This window comes from Symphalangus syndactylus, chromosome 18 (assembly GCF_028878055.3).
Source record: "Symphalangus syndactylus isolate Jambi chromosome 18, NHGRI_mSymSyn1-v2.1_pri, whole genome shotgun sequence".
Lineage (NCBI taxonomy): Eukaryota > Metazoa > Chordata > Mammalia > Primates > Hylobatidae > Symphalangus > Symphalangus syndactylus.
The window spans coordinates 74922352-74949244 of NC_072440.2; the positions used below are offsets into that span (position 1 = coordinate 74922352).

The following is a 26893-nucleotide window of genomic DNA, read 5'->3' on the forward strand; positions in this document are numbered from 1 at the left end:
TAGACCTGAAACCCGAGAGAGGAAGGCAACTATTATTTTTTGTTTTATTATCTTTTGTACTGTTTGAATTTTCTCCTCTGCATGATTTCTAAAATAATAATAAGAAAGCTAGTTCGCACTTCAAATCAATAAATAGCAGCAGGAATTGAACGGTAGCACATTTCTAAATGCTGAGTTGGAAACAAAGAGAAAGCATGTATTTCTTGGGTGCCAATAATAACAGCCAGAGTGACTGCGCCAGGCACAGTGATTAAGTGCTTCCCAAGCACAGTCCATTTAAGCTTTCCAACAGCCCTACAAAGTCAGGACTATTAAAACTCTCTCCTTTCCTGGCAAGGGCTCTGAGGTCCACAGAGTTTATGTAAATTGCTTGGGCTCGTCAACCTAGAAGAAACAGGGCCAGGACTTGAACCCACGGAGAATCTGACACTGAGATCCACCACCTCTAAACCACGTGCTTGAACTCTAAGGCCTTTTGGTTTGTTTGGTTGGCTGGTTTTGTTTTTTGAGACAGGGTCTCACTCTGTTGCCCAGGCTTGAGTACAGTGGCACCATCACAGCTCACCGCAGCCTCGATCTCCTGGGCTCCAGCAATCCTCCTGCCTCAGCCTCCCAAGTAGCTGGGACTACCTGGCACGCACCACCATGCCTGGCTAATTTTTGTATCTTTTGTAGATTCAGGGTTTTACTATGTTGCCCAGGCTGGTCTTGAACTCAGTCTGCCCGCCTCGGCCTCCCAGAGTGCTGGGATTAGAGGTGTGAGCCACCATGCCCGGCCAGAATTCTAAGGCGTTTGCAAGGTACATGGCAGACAGATGGAGCCTGAGGTCACTGGGAGGCAAGATCTCCAGGGCCGGAGACCAAGTGAATAGCCTCAGGCCTCACAGATTCCAAATTCATCTCTCCAGAGCAGAGAAGCAAGATTTTGACTCAGACATGGAAACATTCTACAACTACTCCCACCCACCCACCCCGGCATGTGAGCAGTGCAGGGTAGTGGTTAACAACACAAGATTCAGGGTCTAGGTTCCCGTCTCTGCCACTTACATATGTGTGCCCTCAAGCAGGGCTTCTTCAACCTCAGAACCGCTGATATTTGAGCCCAAATAATTCTTGGTTGTGGGGGGCCATCCTGTGCATTGTAAGATACTGAGTGGCGTCGCTGGCCTCTGCCACTAGATGATAGTAGCACTCCCCACCTCCTCAAGTTGTGACAATCAAAACTGTCTCTAGACATTGCCAAATATCTCCAGAGAGGCAAAAATCATCCCTGCTGCCCTAAAACAAGTCAGTTCACCTCACCAGGCCTTGATTTCTTCATCTGTGAAATGGGACTAATTCTAGAACCCACCTATTACAGAGTTATCAGGAGGGTTCAATCAGGTGACCCAAGTGCCAGGTTGCAGGAGCTGGTGTTCCCAGCAGCCAAGAGACGGATTAACACATACAAGTGCAGGGTTCCTATCATGCATTCATTCATTCAATCTATCATTTGATGACTGTTTATTGAGCACCTACTATGTGCCTAGACCTGGGCTAGTCACAGGCATGGGGGGAAATTAGAAACGATATCTCTGTCATCTTAAGACTCATAGTCCATCAAAGATGAAAGCTCACAGATAAGAACATAATGACAAAGAGCAGTACCTGCTGTGAAGGAAAGAGCCGGGGTGTCAGGACAGGAAGCACCAGAGTGGCGGTCTGGGCAGATGACATGCCAGCAGACTGGAAGGGTCAGGAAGAGCTGGCTGTGCAAAGATCTTGGGAAGCACATACCAGGCAGAAAGATGGCATAGGCAAAGGCCACAGTGGGGGCGGGGGGGGAGGATATGGCTGCGGCAACGAGCCAGGACCCAAGATGGAGCGGGAGAAGTCACCAAAGGCCACCACATAGCCAAACTTGGAGCCATGGTACAGAGCATGGATTTTTTGTTCTACTTCTCACAGGAGGCCCTGGGAGGGCATTAAGCAGGGGCATAGCATCGCCTAATTCACATATTAAGACTGTGCTCCCCAGCCAGGTGCAGTGGCTCATGCCTGTAATCCCAGCACTTTGGGAGGCCGAGGCGGGTGGATCACCTGAGGTTAGGAGTTTGAGAGCAGCCTGGCCAACATGGTAAAACCCCATCTCTACTAAAAATACAAAAATTAGCCAGGCATGGTGCCATGTGCTTATAATCCCAGCTACCCAGGAGGCTGAGGCAGGAGAATTGCTGGAACCCGGGAGGCGGAGGCTGCAGTGACCCGAGATTGTGCCACTGCACTCCAGCCTGGGCAACAGAGCAAGACTCCATCTCAAAAGAAAAAAAGACAGCTGTCCCCTTTTTGGCAGCAAGGATGGGTTTTGTGGAAGACGATTTTTCACAGACAGAGTAGGGGATGATTCCAGTGCATTACATTTATTGTGCGCTTTATTTCTATGATTACATTGTAATATATAATGAAATAATTATACAACTCACCATCACGTAGAATCAGTGGGAGCCCTGAGTTTGTTTTCCTGCAACTAGATGGTCCCATCTAGGGGGCGATGGGAGACAGTGACAGATCATCAGGCATTGGATTCTCATAAGAAGCACACAGCCTCAATCCCTCGCACGCACAGTTCACATTAGGGTTCGTGCTCCTATGAGAACCTAATGCCACAGTGATCTGACAGGAGGCAGAGTTCAGGCGGTGATGCAAAAGATGGGGAGCAGCTGTAAATACAGATGAAGTCTCGCATGCTCGCCTGCCGCCCACCTCTTGCTGTGTGGCCTGTGGCCCAGTTCCTAACAGGGCATGCATGAACTGGTGGCAGTCTGTGCTCTGGGGATTGGGGAGCCCTGTATTAAGAGACCCTAGGAGAACATCCTAGGGGAGATGGGCAAGGAGGCTGCAACCATTGTCAAGGCAACAAAAGGGGTGACAGAGAAGCGTGGTTCAAGGCGACTGCTGAGTTGCGTGTATGGCGTTAGCACATTTACTTCTTCCTGTAACCCTAGGAGAAAGGTGAGGACCAGCAAGGTGAAGGAACAGCCCGTAAGTGGGGATGCAAGGATGCCTGACTTAGATTCCATCCCGAGACGAGCACAGTGAGTACCAGATGCTGCTTCGTGGCACCGGAGAGTCTACATTCGCTGATCCACCTAATGAATGTTGATGGCCCTGCAGCTCCGCCCGCAGTGGGGGTCCTGCTTGGCGACACCGAGCTCTGCCCTGAAGCCCCCAGAAGAGCCGAGAGGTGCCTTCCTCATGAAACTTCACTCAACCCTGAGCTCGCTGGGGCTACTCTTCTTTTGCAAAACAAGCCCTGTACTTTTCATGTATATTGCAAGACTGAAAGGGGTCTGGAGTGGCGCTCTGTTTTGCCAATAGAAAATTAAGAAAAGGGAAAGAAGAGAAATAAGATTCACCCCAACACATACCCATAGTCCCCTGCACCCTCCCCCCACACACAAAGTTTCCCTGTGATTTCGAGGCACAGGTGGCCCTGACCCTGAGACACCCAAATTCCACTCCCTTGAGCTGGACGCTAAATGCCAGGAGGCACTAGCACTGCTGAACTAGAGAAGACAGCAGTGATCTCCTAATCTCAGCCACACATGGGCTGTGAAGAGGTATGTGCACTCCCGTGTTCACTGGAGCGTCATTCACAACAACCAAGATGGAGACAACTAAATGTCTATCCGTGGTCAAGTGGACAAAGGAAACGTGATCTATACATGCCACGGAATATCACTCAGCCTTAAAAAGGAAAGAAATCCTGGCTGGGCGCGGTGGCTCACGCCTGTAATCCCAGCGCTTTGGGAGGTCAAGGCAGGCGGATCACAAGGTCAGGAGATCGAGACCATCCTGGCTAACATGGTGAAACCCTGTCTCTACTAAAAATACAAAAAAAAAAAAAAAAAAATTAGCCAGGCGTGGTGGCGGGCACCTGTGGTCCCAGCTACTTGAGAGGCTGAGGCAGGAGGATGGCATGAACCCAGGAGGCGGAGCTTGCAGTGAGCCGAGATCGTGCCACTGCACTCCAGCCTAGGAGACAGAGCAAGACTCTGTCTAAAAAAAAAGAGGAAAGAAATCCTGCCATTTGGAACCAACCCAAGTGTCCAACAATGATAGACCAGATTAAGAAAATGTGGCACATATACACCATGGAATACTATACAGCCATAAAAAATGATGAGTTCATGTCCTTTGTAGGGACCATGGATGAAACTGGAAACCACCATTCTCAGCAAACTATCGCAAGGACAAAAAACCAAATACCACATGTTCTCACTCACAGGTGGGAATTGAACAATGAGAACACGTGGACACAGGAAGGGGAACATCACACTCCAGGGACTGTTGTGGGATGGGGTAAGGGGGGAGGGATAGCATTAGGGGATATACCTAATGCTAAATGACGAGTTAATGGGTGCAGCACACCAACATGGCACATGTATACATATGTAATAAATCTGCACATTGTACACATGTACCCTAAAACTTAAAGTATGATAAGATTAAAAAAAAAAAAGAAATCCTGCCATTTGCAACAACATGGATGCGCCTGGAGAACATTATGCTAAATGAAATAAGCCAGGCACAGGAAGACGAACATGGCAAGATCTCACTCACATGTGACATTTAAAAAAGACAAACTCATAGAAGCAGAGAACAGAATGGTAGTTGCAAGGAGCTGGTGGTGGGGGAAACAGGGAGGTGATGGTCAAAGCATACAAAGTTTTGGTCATGCAAGATGAGTCGGTCAGTCCTAGGGTCTACTGTACAGAATAGTGTCTATAGCTCACAATACTATATTGTATACTTAAAAATTTGCTGATGGCCGGGTGTGATGGCTCACGCCTGCAATCTCAGCACTTTGGGAGGCCGAGGAGGGTGGATCACTTGAAGTCAGGAGTTCAAGACCAGCCTGGCCACTATGGTGAAACCCTGTCTCTACTAAAAATTAGCTGGGTGTGGTGGCAGGTGCCTGTAATCCCAGCTGCTTGGGAGGCTGACGCAGGAGAATCACTTGAACCTGGAAGACAGAGGTTGCAGTAAGCTGAGATCTCACCACTGTACTCCAGCCTGGGTGACAGAGCCAGGCTCTGTCTCAAAAACAAAACAAACAAACAAAAATTGCTGAATGGTGCCAGGCTCAGTGGCTCACACCTGTAAACCCACCTACTTGGGAGGCGAAGGTGGGAGGATCGCTTGAGCCCAGGAGTGGGAAGCTGCAGTGAGACGCGATTATGCTAATGCACTCCAGCCTGGGTGAGAGAGTGAGACCAAGTCTCAAAGAAAGAGAAATAAAAATAAAACCAGAGCCCTTTCTTTTTTTTTTTTTTTTTTGTTTTTTTTTTTTTTTGAGACGGAGTCTCGCTCTGTCGCCCAGGCTGGAGTGCAGTGGCGCAATCTCGGCTCACTGCAAGCTCCGCCTCCCGGGTTCACGCCATTCTCCTGCCTCAGCCTCTCCGAGTAGCTGGGACTACAGGCGCCTGCCACCACGCCCGGCTAATTTTTTGTATTTTTAGTAGAGACGGGGTTTCACCGTGGTCTCGATCTCCTGACCTCGTGATCCGCCCGCCTCGGCCTCCCAAAGTGCTGGGATTACAAACGTGAGCCACCGCGCCCGGCCCAAACCAGAGCCCTTTCTAAGCACAGACTGCATACCAGGCACTGCGTTCAGGTTTCATGTACATCGCTCCATTTTATCACCCTAGCAGTCTATGAGGAAGGTACTATAATGATTCCCACTTTACAGAGAGGAACGCAGAGACAAACAGATGAGAAGATGGCCCACGAGTCACAGGGGCAGGACCCTGAGGGTCCTGGATTCAAACCCCAGCAACTCTTCTGCACAACCCACCAAGGAACAGACGGGGCTTGGAGGGGCGAAAGGCAAGGCGACAGGTTGCTCCTAAACACCACACTCAGAAACAATGCTGCAAAGGGGTAGCTCACAAGCCAAGGGAAGCTGAGAAAAGGAGTGCAAGAGGCCCGTGGTTAGGTCAGGGCACCCGCTGGGCCTCTGAACATTAATCCTGTTTAGAGAGACAGCATGTGGCGTTCATTTCCCCACCGCGGTCCTGAAAAGATCTGGAGAAAGGCTAAAGTCTCCCAGCCCCAACGCAGCAGGAGGCAAGCATAGCTGGCAAGGGCATGGGGTGAGAGCAAGGCGGCCAGAGCCAGCATCGCATGGGCGGTGACGCGCCCTGGCATGCTGCTGGCTGGGCTGCACCCCACCCTGCCCCTTAACTCAGCAGAGCTAAGAATAAAGCCCAGTAACATCACGGGGGCAATTTCCATACTTATCCCCAACATTCAGGAAGGCAAGGGCATGGCCATCCTTGCTGTATCCAGCCGGGTACCACAAATCCTCACATCCAAGACACAGAACTGAACACAGTTACATGCAAAAAACTAAGTCTTCTGTTTTTGTTTTTTTTTCTTTTTGAGACAGAGTCTCGCTCTGTCTCCTCGGCTGGAGTGCAATGGCGTGATTATAGCTCATTACACAGCTTTGAACTCCCAGGCTCAAGTGATCCTCCCACCTCAGCCTCTCAAGTAGCTGGGACTAGAGGTGCACACCACCAAGCCTGGTTAATTTTTGTATTTCTTTCCAGAGATGGGGTCTTGCTATGTTGCCCAGTCTGGCCTCGAACGTCTGGGGCTCAAATGATTCTCTCACCTAGGGCTCCCAAAGTGCTGGATGAGCCACTGTGCCCAGTCCTAAGAATCCTGTCTTAACAGGGCTTCAGGGCTGTTAAGCACTGAAAAGAAAGCAGAGGTCAGGCTGCACATCACAGTGCCCAAATGTCAGCAGCAAGCATCTTGTTCCAACCTGCTTTCACCCCAACTCTCCCAAGCACCACGAGGCCTCTCGTGGAAGGCCCGTCCTATGAAGCTGACACTCATCCTTGTTTTTTCCATCCAACCCTGGCTATCTTTGCAAGGTTGCGTCCCAGCCACTTCCTCTCCTCTTATCAGACTGTCATGCTTCACCAAATAAATCCCTTAGTCATGTTCCAGGGTCTTGTGAGGGGTCAGGCATGTGCTGGGCATAGGGATATGTCTGGGGACATTGCAGTAACAGGACAGACAGCATCCATTCATTTACGGAGCACGGTTCCTAGGGCTGAGGGCCCAGCAGTGAACAATGGGGACCAAGGGCCGGCCCTCCTGGAGCTGACAGCCTAAAGAGAAGACACACATGGTTTAGAAGGGGGAGGATATGAAGACGTGTGATGAAAAGGACTCAGAGAAGAGGGCAGACCTTGCTGAGGACAGATATTTAAATACAGGATTGAGCTGAGCACAGTGGCTCACACCTGTAATCCCAGCACTTTGGGAGGCCAAGACAAGTGGATCACTTGAGGCCAGGAGTTCAAGACCAGCCTGCCAACATAGCGAAACCCCGTCTCTACCAAAAATACAAAAAATTAGCCAGGCATGGTAGTGCATGCCTGTAATCCCAGCTACTCAGGAGGCTGAGGCACAAGAATCCCTTGAACCCGGGTGGTGGAGGTTGCAGTGAGCTGAGATCACACCACTGCACTCCAGCCTGGGTGACAGAGAGAGACTCCGTTTCAATTAAAAATAAACAAACAAATACAGGATGGAAGGAAAGAAGGAGTAAACCAAATGGCCATCCGGAAGAAGGGCACACCAAGCAGAGACAACAGCCAGTGCAAAGGTCCTGAGGTCGGACCAGGACTGGCATTTCTGAGAAACCACAGAAAGGCCAACAGGTCTCAAGAGTAACAAGCAGTGAAGACAGGGAGGAAGGCAGAAGGCAGGGAAGAGACAGTCAGTGCGGGACGCACAGGCCACCGCAGGGATTTTGACTTTCACACAGGGTGACCCGAGGAGCATGGAGTTGATGTGCCATGATCTATGTTTTAACACCATGGTGCTCATGTGGGGGCAAGTTTGTCACTCAGGGGACATGTGACAACATTTGGAAACATCCTGGGTTGTCACAACTTGGGAAGAGGGTAGTGCTGTTGGCACTTTGTGGACAGAGGCCAGGGATACTGCTTAACAGCCACAATGCACAGGACAGCCACCACGACGGGAAATATCTGGCCCCAAATGTCAACAGTGCCAAAGCTAAGCAGCCCTGTTTGAACAGAATCCCTCCCTGACCAAGCTTCTAGTCCACATCCCCAACACACCCCTCGTCAGGCAGATGGGGCTTCAGCTCCTCACCCTGTAATACTAGGCCAGCAACTAAACCTCAGTTTCCGTATCTGTAAAATGGGAATACTAACATTATGCAAATACGCACTTTGTTAAACATGAGCCAGAGCACACAGTAGGTGCTCAATAAATACCACTACTATTAAAAATTCCAGATCCACTTCTTGCTATATCCCTCCACATTCTCTCTTTTTCTGAGACAGGGTCTCGTTTTGTTGCCCAGACTGGACTGCAGTGCCATGATCTCAGCTCACTGCAACCTCCACCTTCTGGGCTCAAGTGATCCTCCCGCCTCAGCCTCCAGAGTAGCTGGGACTACAGACACACACTATCACACGCAGCTAATTTTTGTGTTTTTAGGAGAGACGTGGTTTCACCATGTTGTCCAGGCTGGTCTCAAACTCCTGAGCTCAAGTGATCCACCTGCCTCAGCCTTAGGATTACAGGCGTAAGCCACTGCACCCGGCCTCCTTCCACATTCTCTAGCCTAACCAAATGATTGATTGTGTCATTCAACAAAAATGTATTGAGCCCCTACTATGTGCCTGGAACTAAGCTGAACAAGTGCAGTACACAGAACAGCCCGTAAAGATGCCTACATCCCCGTCCCCAGAACCTGTGAGTCCCTTACCTTTCATGGCAAAAGGGACTCTGCAGCTATCATTAGGACTTTGGAATGGGGAGAATGTCCCAGATCAGAGGTCCCCACGCTGTTTGGCACCAGGGATGGATTTCACAGAAGACAGTTTTGCCAGGGATGGAGGGGTGTGGCTTTCAGGATGAAACTGTTCCACCTCAGATCATCAGGCATTAGATTCTCATAAGGAGCACACAGCCTAGGTCTCTTGCATGCACAGTTCATGTCAGGGTTCACGCTCCTATGAGAATCCAATGCAGCCACTGATCTGACAGGAGGTGCAATTCAGGTGGTAATGCTGGCTTGCCCGCCACTCAGCTCCTGTTGCATGGCTCAGTTACTAACAGGCCACGGACTGCTCACTACTAGTTCATGGCCCAGGACTTGGGGACCCCTGTCCTAGATGATCCAGGTGGGCCCAATGTAATCACAGGGAATTATAAGGGACAAGAGGACAGTGGGAATATGAGTCAGAAAAGCAGATCTGAGGCAGGGCATGGTGGCTCATGCCTATAATCCCACCACTTTGGGAGGCTGAGGCAGGTAGATCACCTGGGGTCAGGAGTTCAAGACCAGCCTGTCCAACATGGTGAATCCCCATCTCGACTAAAAATACAAAAAATTAGCCGGGCGTGGCGGCGTGCACCTGTAGTCCCAGCTACTCGGGAGGCTGAGGCAGGAGGATGGCATGAACCCGGGAGGCGGAGCTTGCAGTGAGCCGAGATCGCACCACTGCACTCCAGCCTGGGCGACAGAGCGAGACTCCGTCTAAAAAAAAAAAAGAAAAAAAAAAAAGACTTGACTGCCCCACTGGATTTCAGACTTGCATGGGGCCTGTAGCCCCTTCATTTTGGCCAAATTTTCCCATTTGGAATGGGTGTAGTTACCCAATGCTTGTACTCCTATTGTATCTAGGAAGTAACTAACTTGCTTTCAATTTTACGGGCTAATAGGCAGAAGGGACTTGCTTTGTCTCAGATGAGACTTTGGAATTGGACTTTGGGGTTAATGTTGGAATGAGCTAAGACTCTGGGGGACAGTTGGAAAGGCATGACTGTATTTTGAAATGTGAGGACATGAGATTTGGGAGGGGCAGAATGATATGGTTTGGCTGTGGAATTATATGGTTCAGTTGTATCCCCACCCAAATCTCATCTTGAATTGTAGTTCTCAGAATCCCCACGTGTTGTGGGAGGAAACTCGTGAGAGAGAATTCAATCATGGGGGCAGTTACCTCCATGCTGTTCTGATGATAGTGAGTTCTCACGAGATCTGAATGGTTTGATAAAGGGCTTTTCCCCTTTTGCTCAGCACTTCTCCTTCCTGCCACCATGTGAAGTAGGACATGTTTGCTTCCCTTTCTGCTGTGAGTGTAAGTTTCCTGAGGTCTCCCCAGCCCTTTGGAATTGTGAGTCAATTAAACCTCTTTCCTTTATAAACTACCTAGTGTCCTGCAGTTCTTTATAGCAGTGTGAGAACAGACTAATACAAACAGAGTTTCACTTTGTTGCTGAGGCTGGTCTCAAACTCCTGGGCTCAAGCAATCTTCCCACCTTGGCCTCTCAAAGTGCTGAGATTACAGACAGAAGCCGCCATGCCTGGCCAATTTTTAAATACATATTATAAGAAAGACTATTTGCCCCTGGGCCTGCGAGACCTAAAATACGTACTAACCTAACCCTTCACAGAAAAAGCATGCCAACCTCTGCTGCAAGTCAAACATTGTTGAAGGTTGGCATCTTCCTATGTCTCCATCAGATGTTTATTTTGTATGTTATTTTTTCGATGTCTCACTCTCCCCAGACTGTTTCTTTAGCGCAGTGAATGTACTGGTGCTGTCCCTCAAAATGTCACTCCCCACTCACTGTGCAGAATTCCTGGGGTGTGGCAAGCACTCAGGAAGTACCCAGGGCATCTATGAATGGACATCAGAAAAAGTCTCAGCAAAATGTCAATTCAGTGTAGCTAGCATTTGTGATCACGAGTCCAGGCACACACCACACCAGGTCTTAAATAAAAACAAATAAGTAGGGTGATAAAAATATCTAATGTTGACTATAGTCACTTTGAATATTGAACATAGTCACTCTGGAAGGCCAAGATGGGAGGAAGGCCAAGAAGTTCAAGACCACCCTGGGCAACATAGTGAGACCCCCCATCTCTAAAAAATAAAATCTAAGAAGGGCCAAGGTGCTAAGATTTGCCTACCTGGAGACAGGAGGCATGCACAATTCTGAATGTACTGAGTTGCACACTTTATAGGTGCATCATATGGTATGTGAATTATATCTCAATAAAGCTGTTTATTAAGAAAGAGAGAGAATAATCCCCGGGGTCATTTTGGCTATATGCAATTTTCACCTTGCACATGCTGCCTTTAGCACCTACCACCCTCCTCAAAAGAATTAATAAATACACTTAGACCTCACTTTATCATCTGAGGAAGAGCGAACCTCATCTAGACTACTTTGCATTTGTGGAAAAAAAAAATTTTTTTTTTTTTTTTTTTTGAGACAGAGTCTTGCTCTGTCTCCAGGCTGGAGTGCAGTGGTGCAATCCCAGCTCACTGCAACCTTCATTTCCCAGGTTCAAGTGATTCTTCTGCCTCAGCCTCCCAAGTAGCTGGGACTACAGGCACGCACCACCACGCCCGACTAACTTTTGTATTTTTAGTTGAGATGGGGTTTCACCATGTTCACCAGGATGGTCTCGATGTCTTGACCTCATGATCCGCCTGCCTTGGCCTCCCAAAGTTCTGGGACTACGGGTGTGAGCCATCACGCCTGGCCAAAAAAAATTTAAATGCGTGTCTTTTCCTGTTGCTATTAATATGTTGCTTGTTGCCTTAATAAACCCAGGGTTTCTCACCCTCAACACTACTGACATTTTAGGCTGGGTAAGTCTGTCCCATGTATCATAGGATGTTTATAGCATTCCTGATCCCAACCCAACAGACACCAACTGCACCCCCATCCCAAACTGTGACAACAAAAATGTCTCTAGACATCACTGAATGTCCTCTGAGAGAAAAATCGCTCCTCATTGAGATCCACTGCCTTAATTTTTTTTTCTATGTGGTCCCACTCCTGCCACCAATATTTAGTGACTCTGAAGACCCAACCACCAGCCCACCCATTCATTTAAAAAAATTACTGAGCTTTGCTCGTATCAGTACTTGAACCAGAAACAACCACATTTATATCCTGCCCTCAAAAAGCTTAGAATCTTGAATATAAGGTAGGACGTGTCCATAAATGGCCATTACAAAAGACTTTAAAAGCACAGAGTACCATCAGACAGATACACATAAAAGGCAAGAAATATCCAGAAAAGAGTTTCAAAAAGCAAAAAGGAAAACTCAGTTTCCTCATTCATACAGCAAGGACAATACCTGTTTTTTGTTTGTTTGTTTGTTTGTTTTGAGATGGGGTTTCACTCTGTTGCCCAGGCTGGACAGCAGTGCTGTGCAATCATAGCTCACTGCAGCCTCGATCTCCTGAGCTCCAGAGATCCTCCCACCTCGCCCTCCAAAGCAGTTAGAACCACAAGTGCAGGCCACCAAACCCAGCTAAATTTTTTTTTAAGAGATGTGGTCTGGCCCTGTTCCCCAGGCTGGTCTCAAGCTCTTGGCCTCAAGCAATCCTCCCCGCTCAGCCTCCCAAAGTGCTGGGATTACAGGCATGTGCACCATGTGCAACCAATACCTGCTTTTCATCATAGACATTGTTAAGACGAGACTTATATATTATTTCATTTTCACCCCATTTGAAATGGGTAGTATTTTTTCCAATTTGCTGAGGAAGAGACTAAGGCACAGAGAAGTAAAGCAACTTGTCCAAGGTTGTACAACCTGGTAAAAGAAGAAAACTTCAACACAGGTAGGCTAGCTCGCTGCTGCAGGTGCTGCCTCCTTAATATGGATAAAATCATTCACGTGACAACAGATGGGTGCCCAGTGACCACTCTATTCCTGGAAGTTGTTATTTCCACTTAAGAGGTCAAAGCAGGCTTCTTGAAGTGAGTAAAATCTAAGAAGGGTTGGCGGGGCACAGTGGCTTACACCTGTAATCCCAGTACTTTGGAAGGCCAAGATGGGAGGATCACTTGAGACCAGCAGTTGAGGGCCAGCCTAGGCAACACAGACCTCCATCTCAAAGGGCCAAGATGCTAAGATTTGCCAACAGGAGGGAACCTCACTCCAAGAGGGACACACACAGAAGACAGTGACAAGCTTAGGGGGTATAAGCTGGCCATGGTGGCTCATGCCTATAATCCCAGTATTTTGGTAGACCGAGGCAGGAGGATCACTTGGGTCCAGGAGTTCCAGAACAGACTGGGCAACATAGTGAGACAACATTATCTATTAAAAATAAAAATAAATAATAATAAATGGGAAAAAGAGCTGGGCGCGGTGGGATCACGTCTGTAATCCCAGCACTTTGGGAGGCCGAGGTGGGCGGATCATGAGGTGAGGAGTTCGAGATGAGCTTGGCCAACATGGTGAAACCCCGACTCTACTAAAAACACAAAAATTAGCCAGGTGTGGTGGCACACGGCTGTAATCCCAGCTACTCAGGAGGCTAGGCAGGAGAATCCCTTGAACCCAGGAAGTGGAGGTTGCAGTGAGCTGAGACTGTGCCACTGCACTCCAGCATGGACAACAAGAGTGAAACTCCATCTCCAATCAATCAATCAATAAATGGGACAAAGAGCCAGAAGAGGACCAGATGGCCAATACAGCTGGGAAGACAGGCCAGAGCCAGAATGAGTTAAGTGAAGGAAAATGAAACTTCACTTAGGATTCCAACCAGGAAAATGCTGCATCACCCAGATGTTGCAAAAGCTCCCAGAAGTTGTGAAACTCAAGGGAGAAATTTTCTGGCTTACCCTTCTCTTGAATATAGCTAAGAACAGGAAACTGGAAAAACCACTGTCATCTTCAAACACTCCCCCAGAGACACCCCAGTCTCCACCACTCCCTCTTCCCCCACCCCAGAGACTTCCATCTCAAGGAGTGTCCTGCCTCACCCATCTCCCTGCCCTATGCCAAACTGAAATCCTCACTCCCCATCCTGGCCAGCCAGCATCACAACACAGATGGCCCAGGGGCAGGCAGGGTCGAAGGGAGTGACCACGACTTGGTGGTCAAGGGCACGGGCTCTGGGGCAGCAGATCTGGGCTCGAGTCCTGGTCCTACTACTTCCAGGCTGTGTTGCCTGGGGGAAGCCACCCAACCTCTCTGGCTTTCAGTTCCCGTGTGTCAAATTAAAAGAATAACACCCATCTCTCATGGCTATTGCACACAATGTTGGGAAGACAGAGCACTCATCAGGGGTTGACTTTGCTGCAGTTACTTCTACCATAGCATTATCACTACTATAACTATTGTCATTATCACCGTTGGAGTAAACAGCTCATAAAGCCGCGTGCCAAAATGCTGAAGCCCCCTTAGTAGACTGACTAATCCTCCAGCCTCCAAGATTAGCCAAAGTCATCTGGCACGGCCTGTTGGAAAAGACTCCTCTCTGGCCCACCCCAGGGTGTTTATGGGGCAAGATGGAGCATGGGGTACCGGCCAGGCCCTGGAGCCAGATGGCCTGGGTTTGTCTAGTCCTGTCATTTACTAGCTGGGTGACTTCACCTCTCTCTGCCTCCTTTCCCCACCCATAAGGTGGAAACAATCACAGTCCCTGCTTCACAGGGAACTTGTCACGATTAAATCATTATTAGCACTTAAAAGGCATTAACAACAGTCCCTGGCACCACTTAGGAAGTGCCAAGGAAGCCTTAATGATCCACCTTTTCTCTGTTGAGTTCTTTTTTTTTTTTTGGAGACAGAGTTTTGCTCTTGTTGCCCAGGCTGGAGCACAGTAGTGCAATCTCAGCTCACTGCAACCTCCGCCTCCTGGGTTCAAGCAATTCTTTTGTCTCAGTCTCCCGAGTAGCTGGGATCACAGGCATGTGCCACCACCATGCCCGATTGATTTTATATTTTAGTAGAGACGGGATTTCAGCATGTTGGCCAGGCTGGTCTCGAACTCCTGATCTCAGGTGATCTGCCCACCTCGGCCTCCCAAAGTGCTGGGATAACAGACGTAAGCCACCGCGCCTGGCCTCTGTTGAATCCCAAGTGTCTCTCTCCTACCTGTCATTTTCCCCAAAGCAAGACCATGTCCATTTAATTCTCCTGATGCATATAGGACATGCTTATTAAATATGCATTCAACAAATAAAAGGTGGCCAGGTGTAGTGGGTCACGCCTGTAATCCCAGCATCTTGGGAGGCTGAGGCGGGCGGATCACCTGAGGTTGGGAGTTCCAGACCAGCTTGACCAACATGGAGAAACCCCGTCTGTAATAAAAATACAAAATTAGCCAGGGGTGGTGGCACATGCCTGTAATCCCAGCTACTTGGGAGGCTGAGGAAGGAGAATTGCTTGAACCCGGGAGGCAGAGGTTGCTGTGAGCCGAGATTCCACCATTGCACTCCAGCCTGGGCAACAAGACCAAAACTCAGTCTCCAAAAAACAAAAAAAAACACACAAAAAAAACGAAAAACAAAAACACCACAAAACACAAATAAAAGGTGATTAAATCTATCTGAGGAGCAACCCAGAAAGCAGGCAGAGAAAAGCCTAACCACGCATACCCCACTTTCACCCAACAATCCTATTTTACAGACAGGAGTCCAAAGGAAATAACTCCAGCAAGAAAAGGAACAACGTGTACAAGTTGGGCCATTTCACAACAGCAAAAAAACCAGGAGAACTCCCAAGCACCTGAGAGCCAAGCAAAGTGGGGCAGGTGATCCGATTAAAAAATGACCCAGCTGTCACAAAACGAACTGTGCAACCTCCTGCACCCCAGGAGAGGCCACCCCTAAAGGTGGTAGGTAGCACTGGCCATGGGGCTTACATTCTTGGGTGAGGATTTTAAAACCATGCGTAAAAGCAGAACAAGAAATACAGCAGGCAACATCTCTGACTGCCTAAGAGCTGTGCTTGAGAGTGAGGGGGAGGCTGGGCATGGTGGCTCACACCTGTCATCCCAGGACTTTGGGAAACCAAGGCGGGGGAGGGGATCACTTGAGGTCAGGAGTTCGAGACCAACCTGGCCAACATGGTGAAACCCTGTCTCTATTAAAAATACAAAAATTAGCTGGGCATGGCGGTAAACAACTTGTAATCCCAGTGACTTGGAGGCTGGGGTGGGAGGATCACTTGAACCCGGGAGACAGAGGCTGCACTGAGCCGAGATCATGCCACTGCACTCCAGCCTGGGCGACAGAGTAAGACTCTGTATCAAAAAAAAAAAAAAGGAAAAAAAGAAAAACTAGAAGCTATTATTATACTGCATTGATTCTAAGATTCTGTTTCTTCCTATTTTGCTATCTTTGGTATTTGTCTGTGTCTCTCGATTAGCCCATCCTATAAACACTGCTGGCTACGTGTTTACATCCTAACATCTCTGAAATTGGGATGCATGTCACAAATGCTGGCCTCTAGGATTCCATGAAACGCAGCACGTCCATATCAACAGCCTGGTCTCTCTAACTGAATGATTAAGGGATGGTGAGAGACTTTTTTCTAAGTTTCCAGAATTAAGAAGGAAAAATTTTAAAATTCCCTTACTTCTTAGCCATACCAACTCAAGGAGACAGGCAGCCATCACATCCCCCGCTCCCCACTCCCACTCTGTAACAGCTCAATTAACTTTAATGGGAGGTGAGCATCACTGTCAAGCTACCTGACCAGGCCAGCTCAGCCAAACCCGCCAGCAGCCCGATCTCTGATAATCTCTACCTACCAGCTGCCTTCTTGTCTCCAGAAGGCCCATGCCCAGGCCAGGTTTGTTTTTGCCAAACCGAGGCAGACAGGAGAAAATAAATAATAAAATCTCCCACTTGCCAAAGCACAGCCCTTTCCAAAGCACGTGGTCACCAAGAGGCCCTGATTTCTGCCAGGTCCCAGGAATACTCTCTGCAAGGCACGGTGTTCTTTTAGAAGCACTCACATAGGATTTGCCTGGCAAGAGGGCTATCATTTCAACCACTTCAGCTTCAGGGTCAATGAGCTGTGTCCTCACCAGTCTCTATAAGGGACATATCGTGAATTCACAGGCACATTCTTTTTTTTTTTTTTTTTTTTTTTGAGACGGGGTCTCGCTCTGTCGCCCAAGCTGGAATACAGTGGTGCAATCATGGCTCGCTGCAGCCTCAACCTCCCAGGCCCAGGTGATCATCCCACCTCTGCCTCCAGAGTAGCTGTGACCACAGCCATGCACCATCATACCTGGCTAATTTTTTTTTTTTTTAATTTTGTGGAGAGACTGGGTCTCACTATGTTGCCCAGGCTGGTTTCAAACTCCTGGGCTCAAGCCATTCTCCAGCCTTGGCCTCCCAAAGTGCTGGGATTACAGGCATGAGTCACCACACCCGGCTCACATGAACATTTTAAACTGCATCACAGGATTGCTGGAGATCTGACAGTATCTTGACAATGGACCTTGAAAACCAACAAGCAGGCTACAGTGTTGCTGACAGTCACCCAGGAGAAAACACAATCACAATGGACATATTGCAGCATTACCCTAACATGGCTTGTATATAACTCCTGGCAGCAGGTGGATTGCGTCCACGCCAGGGTTTCTCAACTGCAGTACTACTGACATCTGGGACCAGAGGATTTTTCATCATGGAGCCCATCCTGTATTGTAGGATATTTAGCACATCCCCTGGCCTCTACCCATTTGACTCTAGGCATGCACTCCCTGCTCCATCGTGGCAGCCAAAAATGTTTCCAAACATTGCCAAAAGTCCCCTGGAGACAAAATCATCCAGAGTTAAGAACCACTGATAATAGGCAATTTAAAGAATATCTTTTTTTCTTAGTAGTGCTATATTTAATAGCTATTAAGTAAGCACATAAATATAACCAACCTGTGACTTCAAAGACATTCTACAGTGATATGAAACTTCCTTTTGCGATAACTTTGTCGAGGCTTAAAATGTGAATTGATTGAAAGAAAAACATTAGCTGACTGCGGTGGCTCATGCCTGTCATCCCAGCACTTTGGGAGGCTGAGGTGGGCAGATGGCTTCAGCTCACGCGTTCAAGAGCAGCCTAGGCAACATGGTGAGACCCCATCTCTACAAATACAAAAATTAGCTGGGTATAGTGGTGCATGTGGTAGTTCCAGCTACTCTGGAGGCTAAGGTGGGAGGATGGCTTCAGCCTAGGAGTAGAGGTTGTAGTGAGCTGATATCATGCCACCACACTCTAGCCTGGGCAACAGAGCCAGCCAGACCTTGTCTCGAAAAAAAAAAAAAAAAAGAAAAAAGTTAAAAAATAAGTACACGTTGGACAATATTGGCTGGCTTACTCAAAAGTTTCTCCCTTGCCGTTTCCTCCTAGAGAAGCATAAAACCAAATGCTCATTTTTCCTGCCTCCCTTGCAGCCAGAGGTGGTCATGTAATCCAGTTCCAGCCAAGGAGACATGACCAGAAGTCTGCAATGTGGACAGAAGAGCCTCTGAAGAAGGCTTGGACTTTCCGGAATAGAAAGGAACCCATGAGGCTGGTGCGACCCTTCCCTCTTCCTACCTTGAACCCAGATATATTGGCTAGGGCTGTAGCAGCCATTTAGGGGCCTTGAGGAAAAGACAATGAAAACAGCAGAGATGTCAGTCCTAACAACCCTGCATCACTAATCCAGCAACTCCAAGAGGTACTGGAATTCCTGACATGTAAAAAATAAACAAATAAATACCTTTCTGCTTAGGCTGCTGCAGTAGGGCTGTTTCTTGAAGCCAAATGCAATCCTAACAGATACAAGGTAAGAGATAGATGTCAAAATCCTGAAGACTAGACTCAAATGACTAAGGGGCAAAACAGCTGGGGAAAGGGCAGGCTTTGAGTCAACCTGCTGGGTTTGAATACTGTGTCCACCCCTTGCTAGTGATATGATCCTGGGCATGTTTAACTGTGTCGCAGATTCCCCATTTTAAATAAAAAGTCGGCCGGGCGCGTTGGCTCACACTTGTAATCCCAGCACTTTGGGAGGCCGAGGCAGGCGGATCACGAGGTCAGGAGATAGAGACCACGGTGAAACCCCGTCTCTACTAAAAATACAAAAAATTAGCCGGGCGTGGTGGCGGGCGCCTGTAGTCCCAGCTACTCGGAGAGGCTGAGGCAGGAGAATGGCGTGAGCCTCGGAGGCGGAGCTTGCAGTGAGCCAAGATTGCGCCACTGCACTCTAGCCTGGGCGACAGAGCGAGACTCCATCTCAAAAATAAAATAAAATAAAATAAAAATAAAAAATAAAATAAAGTAAAATAAAAAGTCATTACAGCAACCACCTAGCATGACTGTGGGCCTGAAACAAGGTATGTGCGGAGAGGGCTGGGCATACCACACAACACAGAGTAACCTCGATGCACGTTATTTTATTTATAAAATCAACTCTTGGAGGTTCCCTCTCTCAGCTTTGGAGCCCCCCCACCCTCTGTCTCTGTACAGAGGATCTTCTTCCTTCTCCTTTCCTTCTTGCCTATTAAACTCTCCACTCCTTAAAACCACTCCACGTGTGTCTGTATCATTTTATCTAAACCAGCATGAGGACCAAGAACCCTGGTGTTCCTCCACTCATCGGAGCCGTGTCATTTTGGAGAGCTGGCCAGGAACGGAAATTATTTCATCAGACTGAAGCAATCAAACTCTAAATGGTGCTGTAAACTGAACCACACATGGACACACCATTCTTCTGAGGACCCTTAGATCCACCCCAGGAGGAGCCCTAGCTGCAGTTCCCCATTCGATGCCCCTTTTCAACAGGAGGTAGCCAGAAGAAGGTGTTGCCCAAAACCCCCTACAGTTAGTGTGGCATCTCCACAGGGGGTAATGTTGTAGGAGTTAAGAAATTATTTTAGGCAAACAGAGCGGAAAAGGGGTCCTTGGGAAATGTTTGGTTTTTAAAGCAACTCCGGAAAAGTTTCTTGTAAAGTCCCGGCTCTTAGAGCCAGGCCAGCAACCTTTGATATGCAAATACAAGCCTTCAGAAACTGGGTCCACCCAAACATGGCGATTCCCACAGCCTTCTTGCCCTTTCCCCACATGTTCCTGGCAGCATGGCCACCACCACGCATCCCCAAGTGTGCAGAACATCATGGTACCCTGCATTTGCATATTAAAAGGCTAGGGTGGGAGGGCCAGCTTTTTCATGCGCTACATGAAAGACATGCCTAGTCAAACCAATCCCCTAAGGCCTATGCAAATCAGACACTGCCTCTTCCAGCCTCTGTATACCTAGCTGCTATCTGTGGCAGCTGGGGTGCCCTCTGTCAGCTTTGGAACTCCCCTCCCTCTATCTCTATAGAGGGGAGCTTCTTCTCCCTTCTTTCTTGCCCCTTCCTGCCTATTAAACTCTCTGCTCCTTTAAATAAATAAATAAAGTCTTACCAAAGTCACACAAGCAAGATGGGGATAAGGCAGACTACAAGTGATTTAGTCATTGGTTCTTTCCAATGCTTGAGAAGGAAGTTGTCTTTAGGGATTGAGTTGAAGGCCAGGTATAATGGCTCACACCTGTAATCCCAACACTGTGGGAGGCTGAGGCAAGAGGATGGCTTGAGCCCAGGGGTTTGAAACCAACCTGGACAACACAGGTAGATCTCATCGGTACAAATTAAAATATATATATAATTTTAAAGAAATAGTTGTGTTGTAAATATCCCTGTCTTAGAGCTAATGCCTAAGCAAGGAGGGGGGAAAGGAAGCCACCAAGGCTTCCTGCAGGATCCAAGTCCTACAGCCCCAGTTCTCAGCTAACTTCTGGTTCTTTTTCTCCTCCCTACTCTTTGAGCTCCAGCCACAGTGGCCTTCCTCATTAAGCCAGTGCTTCTGCACATGCATTTCCCACTGCCCAGAACATTCTTACCTTCTGCTTTTGCCTATATAGCAGAAACTGCTAGCTGTGCTCCAGTATCAACTCTCCCTCATCCCTGAGTAACATCTAGCTGGGTACATCCTGCTTAGAAAGGAAACTACATTTCCCAGCCTCCTTTGCAGCTAGAAGCACCACATGACTAGGTACAAGCCAATGGGATGTGACAAGAAGAGACTTGGGCAACCTCCAGGTTGTGCCCTTACTCTGCTTTCCTACTGGCTGCCATGTGGACATGAAGATGCACCATCTTGATCCATGCAGATGAGGACAGCAGAGCAACAAGATGGGAGGGGCCTGCGGCCCTGATTATTTTGGGGACAGAGCTGCCACACCAGCTGGGATTTTTACATGACAGAGAAATGGGCTTTTATCTTAAGCCACTATATTTGGGGTCTTCAACACATATAGCCAAACCTGTATCATCAAATGGGTTCCCCACTTAAGGAGTCTCCTTTTTTCTCTCCAACCAGATGAAACCCCACTATTGCACTCACCGGGCACCACGCAGCTCCTCTTCATAGCACTTCCTGATGATTGTTCACTTATTTGGCCATTTCCCCAACAAGACTGGGGCTCAAGGAAGGCAGGGAACCATGCTCTGTACACCGCTGGATTCCCAGCATGGAGCCCAGGTAAGGGCTATGCAGGACCCTCAGAGACTGTCACCTGAATGGGACCAGCCAGGCCATGGGACCCATTCACAGGCATTAACCCTTGGAGATTCTACCTCTTGCAAAGAGCTCCTAAGAGAGTCTAAGACACCCACTCACCCAAGTCTTGCCTCAAATTTCCCCAGGACCCACCTGTACACAGAGGTTAAAAAAAAAAAAAGACTATGGGCTGGGAACAGTGGCTCACGCCTGTAATCCCAGCACTTTGGGAGGCCGAGGCAGGTAGATCACCTGAGGTCAGGAGTTTGAGACCAGCCTGCCCAACATGGCAAAACCAGTCTCTACTAAAAATACAAAAAGTAGCCAGGCATGGTGGCACATGCCTGTAATCCCAGCTACTCGGGAGACTGAGGCAGAAGAATCGCTTGAACCTGGGTGAAGGAGGTTGCAGTAAGCCAAGATCACGCCACTGCAATCCAGTCTGGACAGCAGGAGAGAAAAACTCTCTTTAAAAAAAAAAAAAAAAAGGGTATGACCAGCTGCCTAAAGAGGAAACAATTATCAGCAAATACTCAAATCCATGTTACATTTCATCTGCAATTAAGTATCAATTAACAAAAATGCATCATAATCAAGATGCACCAGTCCATGCAAACAAAAAAATAAGACTATATGTTTTGTTTCGTTTTTCTGAGACAGAGTCTTGCTCTGTTGCCCACGCTGGAGTGCAGTGGCATCATCTTGGCTCACTACAACCTCCTCCTCCCAGGTTCAAGTGATCCTCATGCCTCCCTTCCCAGTAGCTGGGATTATAGGGAAGCACCACCACAGTTAATTTTTGTATTTTTAGTAGAGACGGAGTTTCACCATGTTGGGCAGCCTGGCCTTGAACTACTGACCTCAAGTGATCTGCCCACCTCGACCTCTGAAAGTACTGAGATTACAGGTGTGAGCCACCACACCTGGATGACTGTTTTCAATGCAAAAAAAAAAAAAAAAGAAAAAATATTAGCTGAGCATGGTGGTGAGCACCTACGGTCCCAGCTACTCCAGAGGCTAAGGTGGAAGGATTGCTTGAGCCCGAGATGTCATGGCTGCAGTGGGCCACGATCGTGCCCCTGCAGTCCAGCCTGAGCAACAGAGGAGATACTGTCTCAAAAAAAAAAAAAAAAAAAAAAAAAAAAAAATATATATATATATATATATGTTTTTGTAGAATCCCGTTCTTGTTTTTAAAAAAATACCCTATATTTACGGCTGGGCACAAGGGCTCAGACCTGTAATCCCAGCACTTTGGGAGGCTGAGGCAGGTGGATCACTTGAGGTCATGAGTTTGAGACCAGCCTGGCCAAAATGGTAAAACCCCATCTCTACTGAAAATACAAAAATTAGCTGGACATAGTGGTGCATGCCTGTAGTCCTAGCCACTCAGCAGGTGGAGGCTGCAGTGAGCAGAGATCATGCCACTGCACTCCAGCCTGGGTAACAGAGCAAGTCTCTGTCACAAAAAAAAAAAAAAAAAAAAATTACTATATCTTTAGGACCTGTGGAGAAGAGAGGCTGAAAATTAAAAACATCAACCTGCCAATAAGATTGTCTCTAGAAGAGGCCGGGCATGGTGGCTCACCCCGGTAATCCCAGCACTTTGGGAGGCCGAGGTGGGCAGATCACCTAAGGTCAGGAATTCAAGTCCAACCTGGTTAACACGGCAAACCCTGTCTCTACTAAAAATACAGAAATTAGCCGGGCATGGTGGTGCACGGTACACAACTGTAATCCCAGCTACTCGGGAAGCTGAGGCAGGAGAATCACTTGAACTTGGGAGGTGGAGGTTGCAGTGAGCCAAGATCGTGCCACTGCACTCCAGACTGGGTGACAGAGCAAGACTCCGTCTCAAAAAAAAAATTATCTCTAGAAGGGATTTTCATGTTTCACTCATTTCTGCACTGTTTTCATTCTATACTGTACCCCTTATAACATCAGAAAAAGAGAAGACTAGGAGAAAAGAAGTCCCTTTAAGTAATTCAATCTCTACCATGTTTATAGTAACAGAAAACCTAAAACTTCCAAAATATGTGTATGTCAGCAGTTCTCAGAGTTGTGATAGTCTGGCTTCACACAAATGCTATGATTTAGGTAGTTACACAAGTTTTCTTTTTTTTTTTTTTGGAGACAGTGTCATGCTGTTGTCCAGGCTGGAGTGCAGTGGTGCAATCATAGCTCACTGCAGCTCAACCTCCTAGGATCAAGCAATCCTCCCGCCTCAGCCTCCTGAGTAGCTGAGACTACAGGCATGTGCCATCATGCCCAGCTAATAATAATAATTATTATTATTATTTTGTAGAGATGGGGTCTTTCTGTTGCCCAGGCTGGTCTCAAACTCCTGGGCTCAAGTGATCCTCCCACTTCAGCATCACAAAGTGCTGGGATCAGATGACAGCAACAGTGCCCAGTCCAAATTTTCTTAATCCTAAACTACAAATAAAACTGCAGAATGAATCTCCCCACACATCAGTCCAATTTCAGAGCTGAAACCTGATATCCAGCTTGTCCAAGAGACTCACCCAGACCTGGGCACCCTACAGACAGATGCTCTATAACAACAGGGTGAATTAACCTGAATCGTCTATACTGATTTTCAAACCTAGGCTCCTGAACTTGGCCTCTTCACCCGGCATACACCTCCCTGGCTTTCTTTGGAGCTACACCATCTCTTCACCCCAGCCTCCTCCACCCATCCCCATGGCCCTTTGGAGAATACAGAGGATGTGACTCAGAGGTGAGCCTTTTCTCCAAACACTCCCCTACCAAGTATGCAGGGAACTGGACACAGGCCAGCTTTGTCCCAAGTACCAAGCGTCAAGTGGCTCACTCCACAGATCTCAGGGGGCGGGGGACCAAAGTGAAAGATGAAAGAGCCCTATTAAACCACTGCAGGCCAGGCACAGTTGTGCCCACCTGTAATCCCAGCACTTTGGAAGGCTGAGGCAGGAGAATTGCTTGAGGCCAGAAGTTTAAGGCTGCAGTGAGTTATGTTCATGCCACTGCACTCCAGCCTGGGTGACACGGCAAGACCTCATCTCTAAAAAAATTAAAAATTGGCTGGGCGCGGTGGCTCACGCTTGTAATCCCAGCACTTTGGGAGGCCGAGGCGGGCGGATCACGAGGTCAGGAGATCGAGACCATGGTGAAACCCCGTCTCTACTAAAAATACAAAAAATTAGCCGGGCGTGGTGGCGGGCGCCTGTAGTCCCAGCTACTCGGAAAGGCTGAGGCAGGAGAATGGCGTGAACCCGGGAGGCAGAGCTTGCAGTGAGCCGAGATTGCGCCACTGCACTCCAGCCTGGGGTGACAGAGCGAGACTCCGTCTCAAAAAAAATAAATAAATAAATAAAAAATAAAATTTAAAAATTAAAAATTAGCTGAGATGGCCGGGCACGGTGGCTCACGCCTGTAATCCCAGCACTTTGGGAGGCCGAGGCGGGCGGATCAAGAGGTCAGGAGATCGAGACCATCCTGGCTAACACGGTGAAACCCCGTCTCTACTAAAAATACAAAAAATTAGCCGGGCATGATGGCGGGCGCCTGTAGTCCCAGCTACTCGGGAGGCTGAGGCAGGAGAATGGCATAAACCCGGGAGGCGGAGCTTGCAGTGAGCCGAGATCGCGCCACTGCACTCCAGCATGGGCGAAAGTGAGACTCCATCTCAAAAAAAAAAAAAAAAAAAAAAAATTAGCTGAGCATGTTGACAAGCATCTATAATCCAAGACACTCAGGAGGCTAAGGCAGGAAGATCGCTTGAGGCCAGGAGTTCAAGGCTGCAGTGAGCCATGATCATACCACTGCACTCCAGCCTGGGCAACAGAGTGTATCTGTCTCTTTAAAAAAAAAAAGAGAGAGAGAAAAAAGCAAACTACAATTGCAGCACTCAGAGAGATCCTGATCTAACATGCGATCCTGGGTTAGTAAATTAGTGAAGCCTTATCAAAGGGCTCGCAGATAAGCCAACCTAATTATAACTACTGGGTTACCCTTCCCAATGCCAGACAGCTCCAACTTTCCTCCTGGCCATGGGTCTCCAGCCCTACTAGGCTGATGGAGGAACCCTAGAAAAGCCTAACTTTTTTTTTTTTTTTTTTTTTTTTTGAGATAAAGTCTCTCTCTGTCACCCAGGCTGGAGTGCAGTTGCGCAATCTCGGTTCACTGCAACCTCCGCCTCCTGGGTTCAAGCCATTCTCCTGCCTCAGCCTCCCGAATAGCTGGGATTACAGGCGCCTGCCACCATACCCAGCTAATTTTTGTATTTGTAGTAGAGACGGCGTTTCACCATGTTGGTCATGCTGGTCTCCAACTCCTGACCTCGAGATCTGCCCACCTCGGCCTCCCAAAGTGCTAGGATGACAGTTGTGAACCACCGTGCCCTGCTGTGCCTGACATTAACATGCACCATCGTCCACTCTGAATAATAACCACAGCAGTGAGTAACCTTAGACCCTGCTAGAATGGTGAGCTGGGCCAGCCCACTTTCAGAAAAGAAGACAATGGCTAGAGTGAAGCCTTTTCCCATGTTATTCATTCCACTCCTGAGAACATCATCTAAGGAAATAAGCCAATACGCACTCTACCCATGTGGTATTCAGGACAGTGTTTTCTTTAAAAGAAAAATAAAAAAGACCGGGTATGGTGGCTCTCGCCTGTAATCCCAGCACTTTGGGAGGCCAAGGAGACGGGCAGATCACCTGAGGTCAGGAGTTCGAGACCAGCCTGGCCAACATGGTGAAACCCCATCTCTACCGAAAATACAAAAATTAATCAGGCATCATGGTACACGTGTGTAATCCCAGCTACTCCAGTGGCTGAGGCAGGAGAATCACCTGAACCCAGGAGGCAGAGGTCGCAGGGAGCCAAGATTGCACAATGTACTCCAGCCTGGGTGATGGTACAAGACGCTATCTCAAAAAAATAAAAAAGGGAGCAAGAGGCTGGGCGCGGTGGCTCATGCCTGTAATCCCAGCACTCTGGGAGGCCAAAGTGGGCAGATCACAAGGTCAGGAGATCGAGACCATCCTGGCTAACACGGTGAAACCCTGTCTCTACTAAAAACACAAAAAAATTAGCCAGGCGTGGTGGCAGACACCTGTAGTCCCAGCTACTTGGGAGGCTGAGGCAGGAGAGCGGTGTGAACCCGGGAGGCAGAGCTTGCAGTGAGCTGAGTTCGCACCACTGCACTCCAGCCTGGGCGACAGAACGAGACTCCGTCTCAAAAATAATAATAATAATAAAAAGGGAGAAAGAAAACACAGCAACTCAAATGTCAAACCACAGATAATAATTATGTGATTATAGCCCACCAACACAGGGAACTATTGATTGAACATTTATAGGTTTAATTAAAAAGGTGATGTGGGTACATGGGAAACTCCTATTGCAGTAAATAAAAACATAGGAGACAAAATAGTATGCAAGCTACAAATGCAACCTTGCAAAACCACATACTAGTAAGAACAAGACTCAAATGTTAACATGCCAATAGG

General features: G+C 48.1%; 2 protein-coding genes across 7 annotated transcripts in view; one reads left to right on the top strand and one right to left on the bottom strand.

Annotated features, from left to right (window-relative positions):
• Positions 1-19381, top strand: part of LOC134733584 (E3 ubiquitin-protein ligase makorin-1-like) — a 44203-nt gene extending 24822 nt beyond the window's left edge. For 2 of the 4 annotated variants that reach the window (XM_063623823.1, XM_063623821.1), the window contains one exon: positions 18263-19381. In XM_063623823.1, coding sequence (XP_063479893.1) covers positions 18263-18305 — 43 coding nt within the window. In that variant the 3' untranslated portion in view covers positions 18306-19381. Of the gene's footprint in view, positions 1-2984; positions 3389-18262 lie in introns of those variants that run through there. The other 2 variants (XM_063623820.1, XM_063623822.1) reach the window with 1 other exon arrangement.
• Positions 1-26893, bottom strand: part of LOC129468200 (multidrug resistance-associated protein 1-like) — a 113498-nt gene that overhangs the window by 23547 nt on the left and 63058 nt on the right. The window lies entirely within an intron of this gene.